Raw genomic sequence first — 22,145 nt, 5'->3', positions numbered from 1 at the left:
TATTGAAGGTCAGAAAGAGGATCCCCAATATGAGAAATTTAAGTCACTAGCCCAACAGGAGAAGTCACATTTCTCACTCAAGGAAGATGGCAGTATTTGGATGAAAAAGCGACTTTGGGTCCCTAGTGATCCCAAGTTGAAGGAAGAACTATTGGGGGAAGCACATAGGTCCAAATACACCATACACCCAGGAGGCACGAAAATGTTTAAAGATTTACAACGAGGGTATTGGTGGAATGGAATGAAGCGTGAGGTCGCAAGTTATGTCTCGAAGTGTTTGATTTGTCAGCAAGTCAAGGTAGAACATCAGAAACCTGGTGGGATGATGCAGCAAATGGAGATTCCACAGTGGAAATGGGAAGAAATCACCATGGACTTCGTGGTGGGTTTGCCCAAAACACGGAAACAACATGACGCTATATGGGTAATAGTGGATCGATTGACCAAATCGGCTCACTTTCTACCCATACGAATAAATCAATCCCTCGAGAGCTTAGCAGACTTATACATCAGAGAGGTTGTTCGACTGCATGGAGTACCAGTTTCTATTATCTCAGATCGAGATCCTCGATTTACTTCTCGGTTTTGGGGTCAGTTGCAACAGGCCTTGGGTACGAAACTGAAGCTGAGTACTGCTTTTCATCCCCAGACTGACGGACAATCAGAGAGGACTATCCAGACACTAGAAGATATGCTGCGAGCATGTATGCTGGATTGGAAAGGTGAGTGAGACAAGCATGTTGTGTTAGCCGAATATGCCTACAATAATAGTTACCATGCGAGTATCGGCATGGCTCCTTTCGAAGCTCTGTACGGAAGACCCTGTAGATCACCGGTGTATTGGGACGAAATTGGAGAATGGTCGATAAAATCACCAATCGTGTTACAACATTACACCCAACAGATCAAGATGATAAGAGATAGACTGCTCACAGCCCAGAGTCGACAAAAGAGTTATGCAGATCAAAGGCGCAAGGAACTCACTTTTGATGTGGGGGATAGGGTCTTTGTGAAAGTATCACCCACCAAAAGTGTGTTTCGTTTTGGTAAGAAAGGAAAATTGAGTCCCAGATATGTCGGACCTTTTGAGATTTTGGAATGGATTAGAGAAACGGCCTATCGTATAGCCCTACCTCCCCAGTATGCTCAGATACATAACGTATTCCATGTATCTATGTTAAGAAAATATCTTTAAGACCCGTCACATGTCATCCAGTATGAGGACGTAGATATAAGGGAAGACCTAACGATAGGAGAAAAACCAGTAGAGATATTGGAACGAAGCGAGCGTGTCTTGAGATCAAAGCCCATTCCTCTCGTCAAGGTGAGATGGCAACACCATGGCATCGATGAAAGCACGTGGGAACCGGAGGCTAATATGCGGGAGAAGTACCCCAACCTTTTCGAGTAAGCAACCACAGGTAAATTTCGAGGACGAAATTTCTTTAAGGGGGAAAGAATGTAAAAACTGCAAATTTTTCCATTAAAAATTTTAATGTTTTATGCGTAAAATAGGTTGAATTGGGCACGGATCCAAGTTTCGGATCCAGAACCATACTTAAGTGATACCCTTATACATATAAACCTATTAAATATCTATATATACGTAAATAAGAAAATAAATAATATATATATATATAAATAGATTATTAGGTGGGATTTGGACCCAACTATGGGTCCACATCTTTAAATATCATCTATGGATGTAACATAGTATGAATAACCACCTTTTGACATAACGGGAGCGGGACCCCATACATCCGAATGCACTAATTCAAAATTTTCATTAGTCAAAAAAGTTCTAGATCTAAAAGACATCATTTGCATTTTTCCAAATATACAATCTTTACATACAAATTATTTTTCCTTACAAAATTTTTCTAAGAACGAAAAAAAAAATAGTTTGGATATACTTGGATGTCCTAATCTTTTATGCCAATGATCTAAATTAATTTCTTTGATATGATTACAAAAAGAGTCTTTAGGTAGACATAAGGAATCCATATAGTAAAGATCTCCTCTTCTATAGCCTTGCCCAATCAGCTTTCTTGACTGGAGATCCTGCACCCAACAAGCCTTAGATGAGAAGAATACTTTACACCCGTAATCGAAAATTTGAGAAACCAAAAAAAGAGTTAAATCTAGTTTTGGAATAACTCTAACATTTGAAACAAATTTTTTTTAAATAATTGTTGAGATTTCTTATACTTTTAACTTTCAAAGAAGTGTCATCGACAGTTGATACATATGAAAAATATGAATTGGTGCAATCAGATAATAGGGACTCATTATGAGTCATATGAAAAGAGGCGCCCGAATCCAAAATCCAAAAGGACTTACCCGAATGAGAAGAAGACAAGACGACTGCACCGGATGTAGAGGGAATGACTTTTAGTATTTGTGAAACAACCTTCGTTATTTGGGCAATTGTAAAATCATTGAAGTTGCCTCCTCTTTTTTATTGTTATGGTTCTTCACTTACCGCTGTTAGAAAGTGACTTTGAATACTTTAGGTTCGATAATGAACCCATACACATGCACATTAATTGCGAATATACCCACTCAAGGGAACAACACAAGCACATCATGTGCTAATACATAAACCCATAAAAGGGGTAAATATGACTTAAAGTCATAAGTTGAATATTATTGAAGAAATAAGAAGAAGAGGGTAAAAACCCTATACAATGGAGCATAAGCTCCTCCAAGGAGTGAGAAATACAAAGGGGAAATCCCCTATTTATAAGCACAAAAAGGAGCCACCTTGAGGGCTCCCAACGTCTCTATTGGGAGACCCCCAATGGTTTATGAAAACAAAAAATAAAAAAATAAAAACAGAAAATTTAAAGGAAAAATTACAATACATATTCCAATTGGAATATGCGTAAAAAGTCAAATTACAAGAATACCCTTGAGGGTATTTTAGGAAGATAAAATATATATATTTATATATATATATATATATAAATAGAGATACGTATACATATATATATGTATACGTATCTTTATATATATATAAATATATATATATGTACATTTAAGGATTATATTTCAAAATATATGTTTACGAGTACACATATTTTAACACCCCCACTCAATCTTTGCGGGGAAACGAAAAGATTGAAAAAAGGGGAAGACTCCAAGAGGCTTCGACAAGAATGCAATTGAAACTTGAAAATGCCTTCCTCCAATTGTCTTCTAAAGGGAACACATTTCCCGAACCATCCAGGGTACTTCTCTTTGTCCTATCTCCAAGATCCTGTGGAATAACAACAAAGAACAAGTAAAAAATATCTTTGCACTTTACTGAAATGGAACATTCCTAACAAGGTGCAAAATTTATGCATAATAGGATAATTACTCTAGAAAAGAAAATTTAGAAAACCAAAAATTAAAAAGAAACAAATATCATGTTAAAGAGTGAGCGGAAACGAATTGCAAGAATGCATAATGCATTCATAAGGTCCAACATTGCACACACAACCCCATAATGGGGAATAACAAAAAGGTCCACTAAGGGACACTACAATAAGCCTACGAAGAGGCATAAGCTACATATGCTTTATTGAATGAGGGCCTCAAGGGCCATAATGAGCATATGCATTTACTATCATAAAATGAATTAATACTTAAAGAAATCATTAATGAACATGCTCCAAACATACTTTAGTAAAAAATTGAACTCAGGAGTTCAAAAGATTTTTAAAAGAACACGGATACAAATGTCTAAAGGCATGACGAATATGATCTTCAATAAGAGGGGCTTTATAAAGATTAACATGCATAATAGAGTTTTTCACATCTTTTAGGGAGAAGATCTATGTCAAACAAATGTCATAAATAAGAAGCATGATTTGATTAAGTATATTAAAACATTCACCCTAGATTCAAAAATGAATATTATTTGAGACAAAAAAGACTTATTTTGTATATCAAATAAAAAAGTGGCCGAAACAAAAAACTGTAAGCACTTAATATATGCTAAAATACAAGCAACTACCTCATTAGTCCTGCAAAACCCGTAAATCAAGTGTATAAGCTACTAGATCAAGAATATTAATATAATGCCATTAAAGGCCCAAGACACACACAAAGGTGTGCAAAAGAACCTCTTGTCTACATATAATAATACTTGAAATAAGTGCATCTACGACAAGAACAAGAGAATACATGCCAACATGGACCAAAAACATCTCTTGTCTACGTAAAAATACACTCAAAACCAAGTATGTTCAACTACTAGAACAAGAGTAACAAGCCAACCATGTGTTAAAACACAATACATCTCTTGCCTACATAAGATGACACTTGAAATGAGTGAAATAAGCCAACCATGGGCATACATCTCAACGACTAGAACAAGGACACAAATGCCAACATAGGCTAAAATCACACACCATGGTGTGAATCAACGTGCCTTATCTACATATAATAACATTCAAAACAAGTGTGTTCAACTACTAGACCGAGAGAGCAAAAGCCAACAAAGGGCTACCAACACACGAAGGTGTAATAAAATTCTTGTCTACATATGATGACACTTAGATAAGGGGCATAAAAAGAGAAGACTTTTGATGCAATAAAACTTGTAATGACAAACATATATATAAATCAAATCTTGAATCAATAGAGCAATATCTTTCAAAAAGAATACCCATAAAAATAACATTTTGGAATAAACAATGTAAAAGTATCTTCAACAAGATACAACAACCGATAGAACAATATTCTTGAAAAAAGTGTGTGAACATACGCACACCAAGAACATATGGAACACTTGTGCACAAAAGTCCGAAATCACAAATATGCAAATGCACTCATATTTTTCATAAACAATAAAAGGTTGGGCAATAATCCCTAAAACCTTGATTTTAATATACCTTAAAACATTTAAGGTTGCAAACATCATACATCCATCACATTTATATATAAATAAGAGCATCCATAAGATCAATGGCCAAAATCAAACGAGTGACACACTCATAATTAGAGATCATATACCAAATCATTCTAGAGTCCCAAGGTGCCCATAACTCACCTCAACCACCATCTATAATATGGTAAGTGGACAATCTAGAATGGCATAATACAAGGTGCCCATAACTCACCTCAACAACCATCTCTAATATAACAATAAGGCCATAAAAAAAGGATTGATGGATAGAAGATAAATGTCATATAAAGGCAATGAACTTTTTAGGGAAAACATTTCCCAAATGATTTTACAAAGAGGGCCGATTCAAAGGTCCAACATAATTAATTACAACAATATGTCATATGACAATAATATTGTATATATACGAAATTATGTTTAAGCATGATCATTATAAAAAGACTTAATCAACACAACATGAAATATTTAAGCTATGTTATGTGGGAAAAAGGATTTGGAATAATCCAAGAAACAAATCAAGCCTTTATAATTAGCAATTTATATGTATACCAAGATGCAAAATGGCAATAATCTTAAACGTGCAAATTTAGGACAACATGTACTAAGATATTACGGAAGCATTCATAATGATAAAAGAAACAATTTTACAAGTCCATTAAGTGATAAAAACAAACACAAGCCCTAAAGAAGGCAATAAAAACATTTCTTTATTGAAAAGAGAGTACTATGTGAAAATGTCTATGGATAGACAATACGCATACAAGCATAAATTTTTTATAAAAGAAGTGTACAAAGACACTTTCACAATCACTTGAACAAAATACACAAAAAGCGTAATAAAGGCAAACATGCAATAAAGCATGTATTTCATAAAAAGAAACAAATGCTTGAGACTCTCAAGCTTTAATTATGCAATCATATGCAATTTAAGACAAGGAAGACCATATTATGGCCAATGTAGGCATCCTTAGAGGAAAAATCAAAATAATGAAAATCTTTTATACCAAAGGATGCAATAGATACACTATGCACTCTATAGAGTGTGAGAAGATTTTTAAAATAAACAACAAATATTTAGATGCGAAAAATTCTCATTATATCAATATATATATATATACATACATATATATATATATATTTTGTTTTTCACAAAAAACACTAAAAACCATACACAAGAGTTTTTAAGCAAAGATCATTAATTTAGCAAGAAATTATATATAAAAAGTTAACTTATAGGTTAATCACGAAATTCTTATGGAAGAATCATAAATCTCACATAATTGAAAACAATTTAAAAAAAACATAAATTACTATTATATGTAATTTCAATTTTGAAAAACATAAATTACTATTATATGTAATGAGGAATCGATAACTTATATAAACAATAATTATATATTTGAACACTAAACACGTTTACCAAAATTAAAAAGAGATATTTTTTAAAAATATAATAAAAGGAAATGATTCAATTATAAAAAAAAGGAACACTAAATGTGCAAGAAAAAATAGATTCATAATGCATAATATGTTAAGAAAAGAGATACATACCGAAAGCTTCTAAAAAAAGAAAGGAACAATGAATACTTCACCATTTCTTGAGCACCACGCTTTCCGTTGCACCAAGAGACAACCCCATCGTGACCTAACTCTGATACCATGTTAGAAAGTGGCTTTGAATACTTTAGGTTCGATAATGAACCCATACACATGCACATTAAGTGCGAATATACCCACTCAAGGGAACAACACAAGCACATCATGTGCTAATACATAAACCCATAAAAGGGGTAAATATGACTTAAAGTCATAAGTTGAATATTATTGAAGAAATAAGAAGAAGAGGATAAAAACCCTATACAATGGAGCATGAGCTCCTCCAAGGAGTGGGAAATACAAAGGGGAAATCCCCTATTTATAAGCACAAAAAAGAGCCACCTTGGGGGCTCCCAAAGGAGACGTTGGAGAGCCCCCAACGGTCACATTTGTGACCGTTGGGGGCTCCCAACGTCTCCTTTGGGAGACCCCCAATGGTTTATGAAAACAAAAAATAAAAAAATAAAAACAGAAAATTTAAAGGAAAAATTACAATGCATATTCCAATTGGAATATGCGTAAAAAGTCAAATTACAAGAATACCCATGAGGGTATTTTAGGAAGATAAAATATATATATTTATATATATATATAAATAGAGATACGTATACATATATATATGTATACGTATCTTTATATATATATATATATATAAATATATATATGTACATTTAAGGATTATATTTCAAAATATATGTGTACGAGTACACATATTTTAACAACCGCGACCACCTTTTTGAGTTTGGGATAATCCGGTCTTATGTGTCCCGGTTCTTTACAATAATGACAAATAATTTTACCTCCCTTGTATCCTCCCTCATTATGTCCTTCTCTATTAATTTTTTTCTCAAAGTGAGGTGGTTTATAAGTTTTTACAAAACTTTCGGGTCTTGATACAACAAGTACCTCATCATTAGACTTGTACATTCCAAGTCTTGTTTCTTCTTGACAAATTTGAGCAATGACCTCACTTATAGAAGGAGCCGAAGTCCTATGAAGCAAAGATGGCCTAACTTGCTCAAATTCTTGTCGAAGACCATATAGGAAAGAGAAAAGGTTTTCTCTTTCAACTTATTGTTTTCTCATCTCAATTGCCGACCCTTCCCATTTAGGTTCCAACATAACCAATTCATCCGAAATAGGAGATAAGAAACCATAAAAGTCTCTTACACTCTTATCCACTTATTTGGTATTACATACCTTGTCTTGGAGATAATATAGTCTAGCCATATCTTTTTGAATAAATGTTCTCTTTAAAAAGATCCATGCATCACATGCTTTTTTGAACTTGATGATGTTGGTTGCGATCTTGAACTTCATGGTATTCATGAACCATGACAATATTTGAGCGTTGTTAGCCTCCCAATCCTATATTTTGTCTTGATACCCTCGCAAAGCCTTCTCATTTTCTTCTTCGGAGAAGACTTTGATTTGGTCTCCTTTTCTTGCTAACTTTAGTTGGGGTTCATTAGTGGTTCCACTAACAAACCCCCATAGCTATTTCCCCTTGATATGGTTTTCCATTGCGGTAGCCCACATCAAGTAGTTGCTTTCGTTGAGTTTGTAGGAAATGACGGAGGCGGATTCTCTTTCACCCATGATGAAGAAGAAGACTTGAGTTTGAAGAACAAAGCTTGAAGACCACCACCACAAAGAGCACGCCCAAGATGATTTTCAACAATACAAGAGCCCAAGGCTCTGATACCACGAAATGAAACAAGATATGCATAATCACAATGCCAACGAAGGGCTACACAAGTATACAAATACAATATGGTCTCTAATGGACAGATAACAATCTCATAAAAGAGATATCTAAACCACAAACTTCAATAGAACACAATATAAAAAATAATAATCTTTGTGTTTCCAATAAATATGCTTAGAAAAGCATAGCCTTACATGAAGTGGTACAAGAAAGGGAGGCAGTGCAACAGACTGCCTCCAACGGTCATATTTATGACCGTTGGGAGCAGTTCAACGACTAGTTGGACTGCCTCCCAACAGTCAAGTTTGACTTACATATAAAAAAACAGAAAAATAAAAATAAATAAAAAGACACTACAATCTTTATTGGACTATATTTTTTTACACATAATTAAATAACCAAAATACCCTTGATATACGTATATTATATAAATATACATATATCAGTTAGATACAAAATCATATATACTATATTTTAACAGGCAATAACACTTACTTTCCATTGAGGTTCTAGGAGAGCAAGTTCATCCCATAGAGAAATAGAGTACTATAATATAATAGTTTCTAATATTCATGTCACCTTGCTTGGTTCCTCTTATCTTTTCTTGTAAAAAGAAATGCTTAGTAAGGTCCTTTTGAGTGTATATACCTTTCATGAAGAACCATGCTTCATTTGCCTTCTTAAATCTGGCTAGATTAGCACAAATCTTGAGCTTCATGTTATTCATGAACCATGCCAATATTTTGGCATGCTCACTTTCCCAATCTTCAACTTTGAATTGGTATTCTTCAATAACTTTGGCCTTTTCTTTATCACCCAAAGCTTTTTCATCATTTTCTTCCTTCCTGGTAAGCTTTAATTGTGGTTCCGAAACGGTGCTACATACATATCCTTAAAGTTTCTTGCTTTGAGGTTGTTTTCCATAGCGGCTGCTCACATTCTATAGTTTGTCCCATCCAATTTGAATGAAAGATCAATCTTTGCATCTTTGTCGGGCATTGCAGAAGAGTTAAAGGACACTAGTGCGAAGCTTAATCACATTAAAAACAAAAAGAAAGAGATCCCAAGAGTGTTGAAACACCTATGGGCTCTGATACCATGTAATGAAATACAAGTGCCAAAAACAATGCTACAAAGTGACTACAAGGAGGCACAAATGCATATAAAAGATGTCACTAATGGACCAAATACAATGTGACATAAAGGGCAAATACCAAACACACACAAAGTGATAAGAGAAAACTTAAAATATAAGTCACAATATATTGTAATATGCTTGAAAAAGCATTGAGAAGGAAAAGGGGACTCACCCCTTTTTATACAAAGAATAGGACCCTAGGGGGGCTCCCATAGAGTCGTAAAGAGCCCCCCAATGGTCACATTTCTCATTCTTGGCATGGGCTATTTTCCATTCTTTCAAGGCTTTCTTATAGCCCACAAAAGCCTTTTCCTTTTCCTCTCAGAGTACTTTTTCCTTAATGGTTCCATGTTTCTCTTTTATAGATTTTGTGAGAGTAAGTTGAGGTTAAATTGTGAAACCATCAACATACTCCCATAAACCTTTCCAATGAGAATTTTTTTTAATGGCAGTAGCCCATAGATTATAGTTTTTTTCATCAAATTTGATTGAAACTACCGTCACAACTTCTTTGTCGGCCATGAAACTAAAAAATATAAAGCAAGAGAGTAGAGAAAAGAAGAGGAATAAATACTTGAAACAATTTTGAACTCTTTTTGAAGCACCAATGACTGTGCATTTATGAGATAATCAATCTTCAAGAAAGTTGGTTGCCACGCTTTTCAAGGCAAGGCCCGATCTTTGCACCACTTCAAATATGCTTGAAGAAGAGTTGAATATCACCAAAGAGACGATCTAGCTCTGATACCATGTCACGAACTGATGTTATACTTTAGAGAGCCACTTATGGGCTAGAGAACACTTCGAGAAAATGACCTCTTATGGGTCAACACAAGAAAACACAAGAACAAGCCACTTAAGGGCTGAGAACACACATAAAAAATGTAGAATCTTATTAGGGAACAACCCTTGAAAATTACATACTATGAGAGAGGGGCAGGCCCTTTTATATACACAAGAAGGCCCATAGAGAGCCGTTGGGGCCTACCCAACGGTTAAAATTCTAGCAGTTGGGTAAGGTCCAATGGCTCCTATTTTATTCCCTAAAAGCCCATGGTGGCTGGGAATAAATACAAGAATAAGAAAATAAAAAAGAAAAACAAAAAGTATAAAAAATACCCTTATTTTGATGTACATGTGAAAGGACAAAAATACCCCTAATCTACAAATATACAGAAATACATTACATTAACACTCAGAAATAGTCACATGGATGTCATTAAAAGAATTCTCAGATATATTAAAGGTACCATTAGTGATGGCCTTGTGTATTCCAAGTCCTTAAATAACTCTCCTCAAATGAATTTAGTAGTGGTAGCATACTCAAATGCAGATTGGGCAGGCGATCCATTAACTAGAAGATCGACGATTGGTTATGGTGTGTTTTTTGGGAAAACATTTGGTTTCTTAGTCTAGGAAAAGGCAAAGGACTATGAAAAGATCGAGTATTGAGGCTGAATATAGGGTGATGACAACAATGATAATAGAGATTCTATTGGATTAGACATCTTGTTACTGCTTTGAGTCAACAGATAGATCAATCACTGATATATTGTGATAATCTTAATGCTATATCCATTGCTACTAATCCTATTCAACATGGAAAGATAAAGCATGTTGAATTGGATCAATATTTTGTTCGTGAAAGAGTAGAAGACAAAGAGGTTCAACCTTTATTTATTTCTGAAGAGCATCAAGTTGCAGATCTTTTTACCAAGCCATTAGCTTTGTCTCGCCATTGGATGTTTAAAAACAAACTGTCCATGATTTTAACCCATGCACAATTTGAGGGGGGGTGTTAAAGATATCTTCTGATTGTATTATAAGCTATGTCACAGGGATTCGGCTAGCAGGGTGCCGCACCCGCGTCGACGCGACTCGACGCGGATGCGGGTGCGGGTACGGCACCGGGTGCGGTCAACCCAATCCTGGGTGCGTTGACCGCACCCAGGATCATTTCGGTCCATTTTTGTTTGGATTTTTTTTTTTTTAAAAAAAAAATTGCCTTACGAAATGGGCTGCGAAATTTTAAAAAAAAAAAAATTCTGCTAGCAGCTGACAGCAGCTGCCTTTTCAATTTCGTAAAAGATTTTCTCTCTCCACAATAAATGACAGCAGCTGCTGCTCCTGCCTTTTCAATTTCGTAAAGGATTTTCTCTCTCCACAATAAATGACAGCAGCTGCTGCTCCTGCCTTTTCAATTTCGTAAAGGATTTTCTCTCTCCACAATAAATGACAGCTGACAGCAGCTGCCTTTTCAATCCTTTTTCGTAAAGGATTTTCTCTCTCCATAATAAATGATAATGATGGTTCTTTTTAGTAAAGGATTTCCACTGTTCTCCTGTTCTCCTGACGAAATGGGTGCGTGCAGCTGTATATAAAATGAAATTTGAAAAAAACCGCGTCGCATATATATATATATATATATATATATATATATATATATATATATATTATATTTTTGCCCCTGCCGCACCCCCGCACCCGGGTTTTTTGGAAGTGCCGAATCCCCGCACCAGCACCCACACCCATGTGACATAGATTATAAGTGTATTATCAGGGGTAGTTTGGTCATTTGTCTTATGTGGGTCATTGTTGAGATTGTCATATGTTGTAAGGGCATTTATGTACCTCAATATATATATATATATATATATATATATATATATATATATATATATATATATATATATAAAGTTCCCTAGGGTGTCTCCTCGTAGCAGTCAAGAGGAACGACCCATTGCTTCATCTAGTGGCGGAGCTAGAAATCCTCCGCACAAGTGTGTGACTGTGTTTGTTGTGTGTGGCAATTGATGTATCGTCTGGCACACACACACACACAGAGAGAGAGAGAGAGAGAGAGAGAGAGAGAGAGAGAGAGAGAGAGAGAGAGAGAGAGAGAGAGAGAGAGAGGTGGGTGAGTTTTCGGGGGGGAGGGGGGGACAGCATTTGGGTTAGGGTAGGCACTGCCCACCCTGACCCAAACCCCTTATTGGGGATTTCTAGGTCAAGGTGGCCACTTGCCCACCCTGGCCCATATGTGGCTCTGCCCCTGGCTGCATCTCCATTCTTTTCTCTTCACGTTATTGCAGGGCACACACCCCAAGATAGCAACTCCCGCAAATCTCACAGTTCCCCAGGAGGACTAGAGTTTCCAACATGTCCAACATTTGAGAGAATAGGATGAAGACAAGGAATCTCTGTATGCCAAAGGTTGTGACAGATCTTAAGCAGCACATAGGAGAAAATGGAATAACTTCAGGCACATCTGGACTTTAGATTATGACACTAACCTTCCTGATAAAGGCTATGCTCAGCTACCAAAACTTTTCATGTTTCGCAGGTTAAGTTCTGCTGCTTGCAACAGAGAAAGTAAACAATGTGCAATACCATCTACTTAACAAGGTCCAACTCGTCAGTTAACATGTAAAAACCAGTAAAAAAAAAATTTAAAAGTTTCGGACCCGGGTCGGGTCCAGACCCGACCCGGATCCAACTCGTGCACAGCCCCTCGAAAAGGGTTTTCGAGGGGACTGGCAGCCCACGGAAGGGGGGGGGGGTCTCCGGCGACACAGGGGGCGGGCCCTGTGTGCGCCCCTCCCTTTAAAAAGGGTGAAAGGGGAGGGCTTACGAGCCTCCCCCAACCCCGACTCTCTCTCTCATCCCTCTGTCTCTGCCCTCTCTCTCCCCGACTCCTTCCCCCCCTCGTTCCCTCACTCCCCTTCACGGCATCCACTCGTCGGCGAGCCCCTCCCCGGCGAACTCCTTTCTCCTCGGCAGCCCAGGTAAACACCCCCCCCTCTCTTCTTCCGTTGGTTCGCCGGAAGGCCGACAGGTGGTCGGCAGCCCCTGCCGAGCCTTCCTCCTCCTCTTTTTCGACAGGCAAGGGGCTCCGCCCCCTTGCCTTCCTTTTTCTCGTCAGGCAAGGGGCTCCGCCCCCTTGCCTTCCTTTTTTTTCGACAGGCAAGGGGGCTCCGCCGCCCTTGCCCTCATCTTCTTAGCAGGCAGGGGGCGGAGCCCCACTGCCCTTTTTAATATTCTGGCAGGGGCCATGGCCCCTGCCCTTCCCTTCGTGTAGGGGTCGATGGCCCCTGCCCTTCCCTTCGTGTAGGGGTCGATGGCCCCTACCCTTTCCTTAAGAAAGGAAGCAGGGGCCGATGGCCCCTGCACCTCCCTTGACCGACAGGGGCCTCTAGCCCCTGTCTCTCTTTCCTGTCGAGCAGAGGCTCGACAAGGGCCATTGGCCCCTGCCACCTCTCCTGATAAGCCGCAGGGGAGGGGGGCTTTGGCCCCCGCACTCCCCCTCTTTTCCTTGAAACCCAGCAGGGGCCAATGGCCCCTGTCCCATTTTCTTGTCGAGCAAAACTCGACAAGGGCCATTTGGCCCCTGCACCCATCTCTTTTAACGGCATAGGTCATTGGACCCTACCCCGTTCTCTTTCGCAACTGTAGGGACCGATGACCCCTGCAGTGGATTGCGGAGAAACTAAGCTTTCTCCCTATCTATTCATTCTATGCATGCTAAACTACGTATTTTGCAGTTTACGCAACGGAGCCCGGTCGCGCCCCGCGAACTAAACCGACAATCACCTACATTCGTAGACGACTTCCTCGCAATACCCCAAGGTAGGAGAAGTTGCACAAGGACTTAAATAATTAAATCAAGCTTAAATAATTAATGATCGAAAGGACTTAATGATATATTTATATACTTATACGTATATAAGTACACTTTTAAATCAAGGACGCGGTTTCGCGATCCTTGTCCTTTGCTTTCGCATTTCCTATTTCAGTTTGCCGTCGCGCTTTGTGCCCAGGATTTTACTTTCGTATTTACTGCTTATTGTCTTTTAATTCAAGGACGCGGTTTCGCGGTCCTTGTCCTTTGCTTGCGCACTTCCTGTTTCTGTTGCCGTCGCGCTTTGCGCCCAGGCTTTTGCTTTCGTATTTACTACTTACTGTCTTTTAATTCAAGGACGCGGTTTCGCGATCCTTGTCCCTTGCTTTCGCAGTTCCTGTTTGTCGTCGCGCTTCGCACCCAGGCACTTTCTTTTCGCGTTATTGTCTTTCATTTTTGCCTTACCATAGACCCAGTGTATTCGGGAGGAATACCTATTCCTCTTTCTACCCGATATGTTTTGGGAAAACCCTTGATCGGGGGCAAGATCAAGTTGTTGGGTGATAGGTTCATTTGTGAAACCCATTTACCAAAACCAGTGTCGTGACTTACATAGCACCCAGACACTGCGTCATCGGATGTCAGATTCGAGAAAATCACATGCCATATGTTGGCAAGTTGTGTGTCGTTTCGAAAGATTTGAAATGTTAAAATAGCTTTTAAAAACATTATATCTTTGTGAAACACACTCCCGAGGCTCCTATTAAGGACCTGTATCCCTTTCCTCGTAAGTGTACTTCTTGAACATGCGAGACATGTTAGTACTACGACGATTGGATGAGAGAGTCTTATGACCTCGATTGATGCTTAGTGCATATTGTTGAAAACACATAAAAAAAATGGGATCGCCTTCATAGGCAAGATGCTCGTCTCGGTCTAATGGACCAGAGCATGAAGAATGAGGCAACGGCTAAGAAACCCCATCGCGCTCAATTCAACTTAGCTTCGTCACGAGAGAGGACGAAGGGTACCAACTTCGATGGACAGACCATTTATGGCTTTTTAAAAAGGCAAAAGACCTGTTTTTCCCCAGTCATCGGAGGTTAGGGGGAGGGATAGGGGCTACATAAGTTAGCCTAACACTTCTGCAGAAGTTGGATGCATCCCTATCAGGCCTTGGGGACTTACTCTCTCGACCATCGGTTGTCTCCATAGGAATAGGATTCAGTCAGACAACCGAGGTATATTAAAATACTTAACATAATGAACACTCGGCTTGGACTGGACTGTTTCGACTCACGTGCCATGTATGTACCCGCATGGCCGGTTATCAAGTAATAACTAAATTGAGTATGCACACCCTTTTCAGTTTGTTGTACTTAGCTTATTCCTCCAGTCTATCTGCTTAGTTTGCTCGTTACTACCTGCTGCATAAATTATCTATGCCTAATTTAGTTCTTTCTGTCTTTGTACTCTCCTGCTAGTTTTTCGCAAAACTAACCCATTTCATGAGTACAGGTGACGATTAGGTGCATCAGGCGATGGCGCGACTGCGAGATGATTTAAGGATCCACTGTTTCTGCTCGTAGTTCTTCTCCTGGACATTTTGGTTTTTGATACGGTTTTCCCTTGAGGAAACCCAAATTTTGTACAAACTTGATACTCTCTTTAAATAGAAGAAATGGTTTCCTAAGTATTATTGCAGATCGTCCATGGTAAATCTTTGTTTTCTCGCTAACGTGCCCAAGGTTGTCAAACCTGTCATTTTTCTTTTAAAAGAAATCGTTTCCGCTGATTTTAGAAATAAACTCTGTAAAAAAAAGAAATTTTCCAACTATTTCAAGGAATTTATAAGGTTCGAAATTTTGGGGCGTTACATGACATATGCAATGCCTAGGTGATCTCAGGGTTTGGGATTTCTAATATATCAATCCAAAACACCCTTAATAAAATTCAAAATGCTCTAAGCATGATCACCGAAGAGGATTTTCAAATTGCAGACAAGTATATAAGAAAACATGAAGGGTAGAGGGGAAAACAATGATGCTGAATGGAGTTCCATGTACTGAATATGTGGAACATTGCTATCAGATTTGATATATGTTTAGGGTTATGTAGTAATTACAAGAGTACTCTTTTACAACATAAATAAATGATCAATTTTGGATCAAATCAATTAGATTGAAGCGTGTCTCTTAGTAAACAAACACATCTATCAGAACTGATTCCTTTTTTTTTAAGGAAAGAAAATTTAATAGGTAAAAAAAAAAGGTACACAACTAGCAAGTTGGTTGATGAGACGTCAACCAACAAGACTGCAAAAAGAAGAGCTTCTATGAGAATTGATTTGAGTATATATACCTGCCATTTTAAATTTCTAGAAGTATAAATGTGTTTTGTTGTGCATGTGTATACATACATACAATGTATGTATATACATTGTGTGTGTAAGAGAGAGAGAGAGAGAGGGTACCAGGAGGAGATCAACCCATGACCTGATATCCATGACTCATCACAACACAATCTTGGCGACTGTGGAATTAGCTCCAAGCATCTTGGATGCCATTGGTCAGATTATAGGTTTATAAATGCATCTATTATAAACCAAGTTCCAGGAGATTGATTTGACAAGGTAGCTTGATATTTCTTTTTCTTAGACTGCCAAAATGATCAATAATGAAAGTTATCATAGTTTTATGATAGTTGCTTCTTCCACTCGCATGCTAGACTTTACGTAAATGGTATGTCTACAGTGACATTGATATATTCATTTAGACAAGCAATTTGGTGGGCATAGAGATGAAAAACTTGGGTACTTATCAACATTTTCTTGGCCTTGAAAATTACATGATCTGGCATGTTCTCTCTTAGCATAACTATACTGTAGGTTTCATCACCAAAGCACGATTAATCAAGGATACTCAATCAGTGATATTCCAATTTAAGTTGGGATAAAACCTTAATATACTAACAGAGAGCTCCTTTGTAATTCCACATTGTATGTTAGTCAATCAGTAGCCTGATCCAGTTGATGATACCAAGATATTAGCCAGTTTGCAACTGCTCCTCATTACTATATTTGGCTGTTCAAATCAATTTTGGTGATTCAAGGTATCGTGAGTTTATGCTTTATTCATTTTGTCTCCTATCAACTGAAGTTCACAATATGTTCATATTCAAGTCTTGGTGGATCTGCTGATGGCAAAAACTTGATTGTTAGATAGTGGATACTGTATTTCTCTTGAAGAGACCCCTTGGTCTGTTTGGAAGAAAGACTATTTAATGGGAAGTCCTTGGAACTGCCTGCTATCATTCTTTCTATTGAGCATGACACGTGAGTGTGAGTCCATTAAATGGCAGAACCAATACTTTCCTTGGATTTGACATGCAGAATTGGTTTGGCTGCTCCCTAGTGATTAGCCGATTCCTTTACTTACTGTTGCTTGTGGCTCCTTGTGTGTGTCACATATATTGCAAAAATTTTAAAATATTACAATATATCATGATATTTTCAGTGTTTTACTTCTCTCTCTCTCTCTCTATATATATATATATAATAGGTATTAAACATGTTTTTTCCTATCTCTTTATATTTTAAAAAATTGTATACATATTTATGCAAAAGACTTATTAAATTCTATTTGTTTCTTATTTTTATGTGCTATTTTCATTTTTCACAGTTTTAAATTTGTTTAAGTGTCAAGCTTTTCCTGAGATTAATTAAAATACCATAATATCTCAATATTTTACCTTGCCAAGATATTGTTGAGACGGACATGTGACTATAATATGTATACATGCATTTTTGTACGTAGGTAGTTAGGTAGTTAGGTTGTGCATCTTTAATGTTTTTGCCAAGTTGAAAACTAAAGAGAATTGTGTTTTTTCACCAAATTGCTTCAATCTGAATAACCTAACAGGAAAATAGCAACAAAAGATGTCTTCAAACTTTAAAGAAAATGGAATCAAGATCAGATAAAACTTGAAAAAGAATGGAAAGACAAATAAATGAAGTAAAGAAAAGATTAACATCACAAAACATAGTTAAAAAACAATTTCAAATTTTTAATGATTATAAAGCAAAGAGGAAAAGAACTTCTCATGAAAATGTGTAAAGGAATGGAAATTTCAACAATAGGGGCCAATTAACTATTGCAGGCTTTGGTTTCTCAAGCCTAAGTTTGCAGAACAAACTAAATCAATGTCTTTAATGAATTAATAATCCTACTCTTTCAAACACCATGTAAGGTACCTTATTCTCAGTTTTAACATCGAATGAACATTTGTTTTCAAGTTGAAGCTTTGGTTATTTGTGTATTTCAATGCTATGCATGGAAGGAAATAAAACTATGAAAGCCAAGGATGTAAAGTTAGAACCGTTGTCTCATAGGTATGGGTGCTGGTGCGGGGTATGTAGGGTATGACATAAAAATCATGGGTACAGGGGTATAGCTATATATACGCACATACATACATATGTATGTATTTTTTCTTTATAAAAGGACATATTTATGCATGTAGGTGTGTATCAAACACCATACAAGGATGGATGAAAACAATCCTTTACACACCTTAAAAATGAATGCAAATGATCCCAGATAACAGGTAATGGGTTGGATCTGGATCGGGTCAGATCTGAAATTGGTATGATCCGCACCCATGAAGTACCAGTATCCGTATTGACATGGGGTAACACAGGTACAGCACCCTTCGAAAAGTACCCATGTTGCATAGGTTAAACTGAATGATGGAAAGTCATCTATTACAAAAGCTACAGTGGAAGTCATACAATCTAGATGTGTACTCTGAAATAATTCAAAGGTCGAGTATGAAAGGTAGAGACCAAGGGTCATTTTATTATCACTGGTATGCAAGTTCTATGAATCATTATCATTTTGGGAACGGATCCATGGATCTGTGTCTATAAAGATATTGATCCGCTTCATGGGGATTCCGTAAATATCCTATTCCAAAAATAGAAAGTTCGAAACAATTGGGATCTTTTCGGATTGGATGAAGTTGCTAATTCATGATCTGGCATGTGGAGAAAGTGTTTCATTTGCTTCTCTTTCATGGAAGTTTTATTTTCCCAGAATATATCCTAAGTTTTGCCCTAATTCTTCTTCTGATGATCGATTCAATCTCTGATAAAAAAGATACACCTCTTTTTACAACTGTATATAAATATAAATAAGAATAAATATATATACATGTATATAACACTAATAAATTAGAGCATTGAACAACTCTTCCATTTTTTTTAATTTGTCAAGGGAAAAAATGTGGTGAATCTGTTAATGACCGCATAAGGCTGAGACACGTGCGCAGTATGTTTTTGTGTGCAAAAGTGGTGTAAGAATTAGGGAGGAAGATAATTTCAGATAAGTGACTGTACTTACTATGATGAAGAATCACTGGATCAGAATGAAAAACTTTTCCAACTCCATGACCCACAAACTGTCGAACAACACCATAGCGGAATTTGTCTGCATGATCCCTTCATTACAAAAGCACAATAGAATTACAAAATTAGAAAACCAAGTGCAGTAGAAGAGCATTCAACAAAAAATCCATGACAGAATTAAAAGCCTACAAGGATATTGCAAGGTAAACATTTTGATGAGATCAGATGCGGGTGCAAACACACAAATATACCAGCTAAACAAGTTAACAGTAAAAAGAAATTTTCAGAAAAGCTCCCACATATACAATGGAATTCATATATATGCTAGTAAACAGCTTGATAAATCAGCATACTCATGCATTTTTAGAGATTAATGGACAAGGTGAGTGGAAGCTATCAAGAACGCGTATTTGAGAGTGAGCCAAAAGAGGATCTTGAATGCCATCAGGCTGGGCATTTAGTGAAGGAGATCGGACATTCTTTGGCCTTAGGAGTTGCAGATTTCATACATGACACACCATCCACACCAACTCCATCTCTTTTAGGATGGTGGAAAGGGTGGTTCAACGACTAGATTTTCCATGTTAACCTTCCCCAAGAATAAGCCCCCCCAAGTCTGGTCCTCGGTGAACCCAAGTGCAAAAACTCTACAAAAAGGATGGTTTTTGTGTAAGAAAAGGTTTGATGCAGGCAACTTCAGGTCCACTATGGGCCAATAAGTTTCACTTTCACGTTTACTATCGTCATATTTAAAGAATTGATAGGGTTGTTTTTGAAGTCATCGCATTTGCAAATATAACTATTATCCTGCTGCATAGAATTTGTAGCAACACAGCAGTAAAGAGGACCATTGCCACATAAAATAGAGGAAAAGAGAACATAACATTTCATTTGATACTAATACATTTGGCCTACTATGAAAACTGGGCAGTAATATAAGCGTAAAAGTTTTGACATTTTGGGAGTTGATTTACGGTAATAATTATAGGTTAAACACATTAAAAGAAAACTGCAAACTTTAGTAAACTTATCTTTAATATGAAAGTTTGGTTAAACAGCCAAAATGACAAGGGGCGTTCTACATGTTTGTTATGGTGTATATCTGGGCACCGCTATGACCAGAGTTATCCTTCTTAAATTCAGAGCCAAGAGGTACAAACAAATCAAACAAAACCTAGATGGTAGTATGTAGTATATTAGAAACCAGAAAGAGTACAGACCAAAATAAAATACAATATCTGTACAGGCTTATCACACACACACACACACACACACACACACACACACACACCAATCACCTATTCATTAAAACTTTAATCTGATGTATCTGACATAAAAAATGAAGAATAAACAGATTTTTCAGCAAAAAACAGGAGACATTATAATGCATACTGTATTGTTCGCCCTATTTTCTTCAACTCAACTCCAGCTGCACAAATTGATATTGCCTTGTACATGCTTTCTCTAGTCACCTAGTATGATGAAAAGAAATCTGTTAAACATGCAGTACCTTACAGACAACAGGAAGAAACTATTGAGGAAAAAGACGAAGCACAACAGTAAGCATTATAGATAAATAACCGTAAGATGCCCACAGTGAACATATGGAAACTGGCAATTGACATACAATCTGTAGTAACTTCTCAAGATATTACAGGATCCCCCCCCCCCCCCCAAAAAAAGACAGATTAAAAAACAATGCAAAAAATGAATACAAATAGTTGTTAGTCACTTCTTCATGATAATGAAAACTTGCAACAAGAGCTATCGAATTTTAGAAAAAAATGAGAAAGGAAGGAATTCATTTTTAAATTAGAAAACAATAAAGAAAAGATAAAATTAGCATGAGATATTTCTGTGACACTATTGAGTTTTCTCACAATGGCAATATTTTGAAAATATTACCAATATCTATGTATGGAGAAATTATGTAATTTTGACAAAGATTCAAGTCATATCTATTAGTTGCACATTGAAAATGTAAAGAATCCTTTTGATGAATAATGTTTTCATAAATTACTTATATACACATACACACATACATCCAGAGTTTTACTCATCTATTAGCCACGTATGCAAAGTGCCCAGTGTGGCACATGACAGCTGATGCCCCCACTCCGTTTACTCCTATTAACTTCACAGATGCCAAACTTCATGGTCAGTCCATTGTTTCCCTTCACATTTCAATTTTCTGAAGCTCAGGAGAGTTAACACAGCTGAGGTGTTGGTTCTTTTATGGGCCTCACTAGCCACCACACACACACACACACACATGGTATCAAATAGTTGGCCCTATTATTGAGCAGGTCAACAAGACTTGAGTACTTGGTCTCAATCATGAGAAAGCAACAAACACACATGAAAAAAAAAAAGAAAGACACAAGAGCAGGAAGCAGAAACAAAGCAAATATGCTTATTTAATTGGAAACCAAAAAAAAAAGTGAAAAGATCATACATAGAGAATGTTCATGTAAAATATCCAGTCTCACCTGAACTAGTTGTTTTGCATTGCCATCAACATTGCCACAAAAGAAAGTTGCTGATGTATCACCATGATAACCCTACAATTTAGGTTCAAGATAGCATTTTAATTTATAAAAAGTATGCGACAAACTAAGATGCTAAAATATATTACTAAGATGTTACACGTTGAACATATTACATCATCCAAAAAGCGACAAAGAGGGCTATGTTCTAATAAATGTAGTGATCTCAAGTTATTAATTCAGTCATAAACTATTTACCATCTTTCAAATAAATATCATTTATTTCAACATTGGACCTTTT

General features: G+C 37.0%; 1 protein-coding gene across 5 annotated transcripts in view; it reads right to left on the bottom strand.

Moving 5' to 3' along the window:
* The window catches only part of LOC149846802 (methionine aminopeptidase 1D, chloroplastic/mitochondrial-like), a 159,869-nt gene that overhangs the window by 69,014 nt on the left and 68,710 nt on the right, over positions 1–22,145 (bottom strand). For 3 of the 5 annotated variants that reach the window (XM_089996584.1, XM_089996585.1, XM_089996586.1), the window contains exons 6-8: positions 21,848–21,919; positions 20,751–20,830; positions 19,354–19,451 (exon numbers count right to left, since the gene is read on the bottom strand). In XM_089996584.1, the coding sequence (XP_089852710.1) occupies positions 19,354–19,451; positions 20,751–20,830; positions 21,848–21,919 (250 nt within the window). Of the gene's footprint in view, positions 1–9,909; positions 10,078–19,353; positions 19,452–20,750; positions 20,831–21,847; positions 21,920–22,145 lie in introns of those variants that run through there. The other 2 variants (XR_016430317.1, XM_089996587.1) reach the window with 2 other exon arrangements.

The sequence above is a fragment of the Nuphar pumila genome, chromosome 2 (genome assembly GCF_984573655.1).
Source record: "Nuphar pumila chromosome 2, dmNupPumi1.hap1.1, whole genome shotgun sequence".
NCBI lineage: Eukaryota > Viridiplantae > Streptophyta > Magnoliopsida > Nymphaeales > Nymphaeaceae > Nuphar > Nuphar pumila.
Note: the sequence above shows the minus strand (reverse complement) of the source record. Positions and strands in the feature narration are given on the sequence as shown.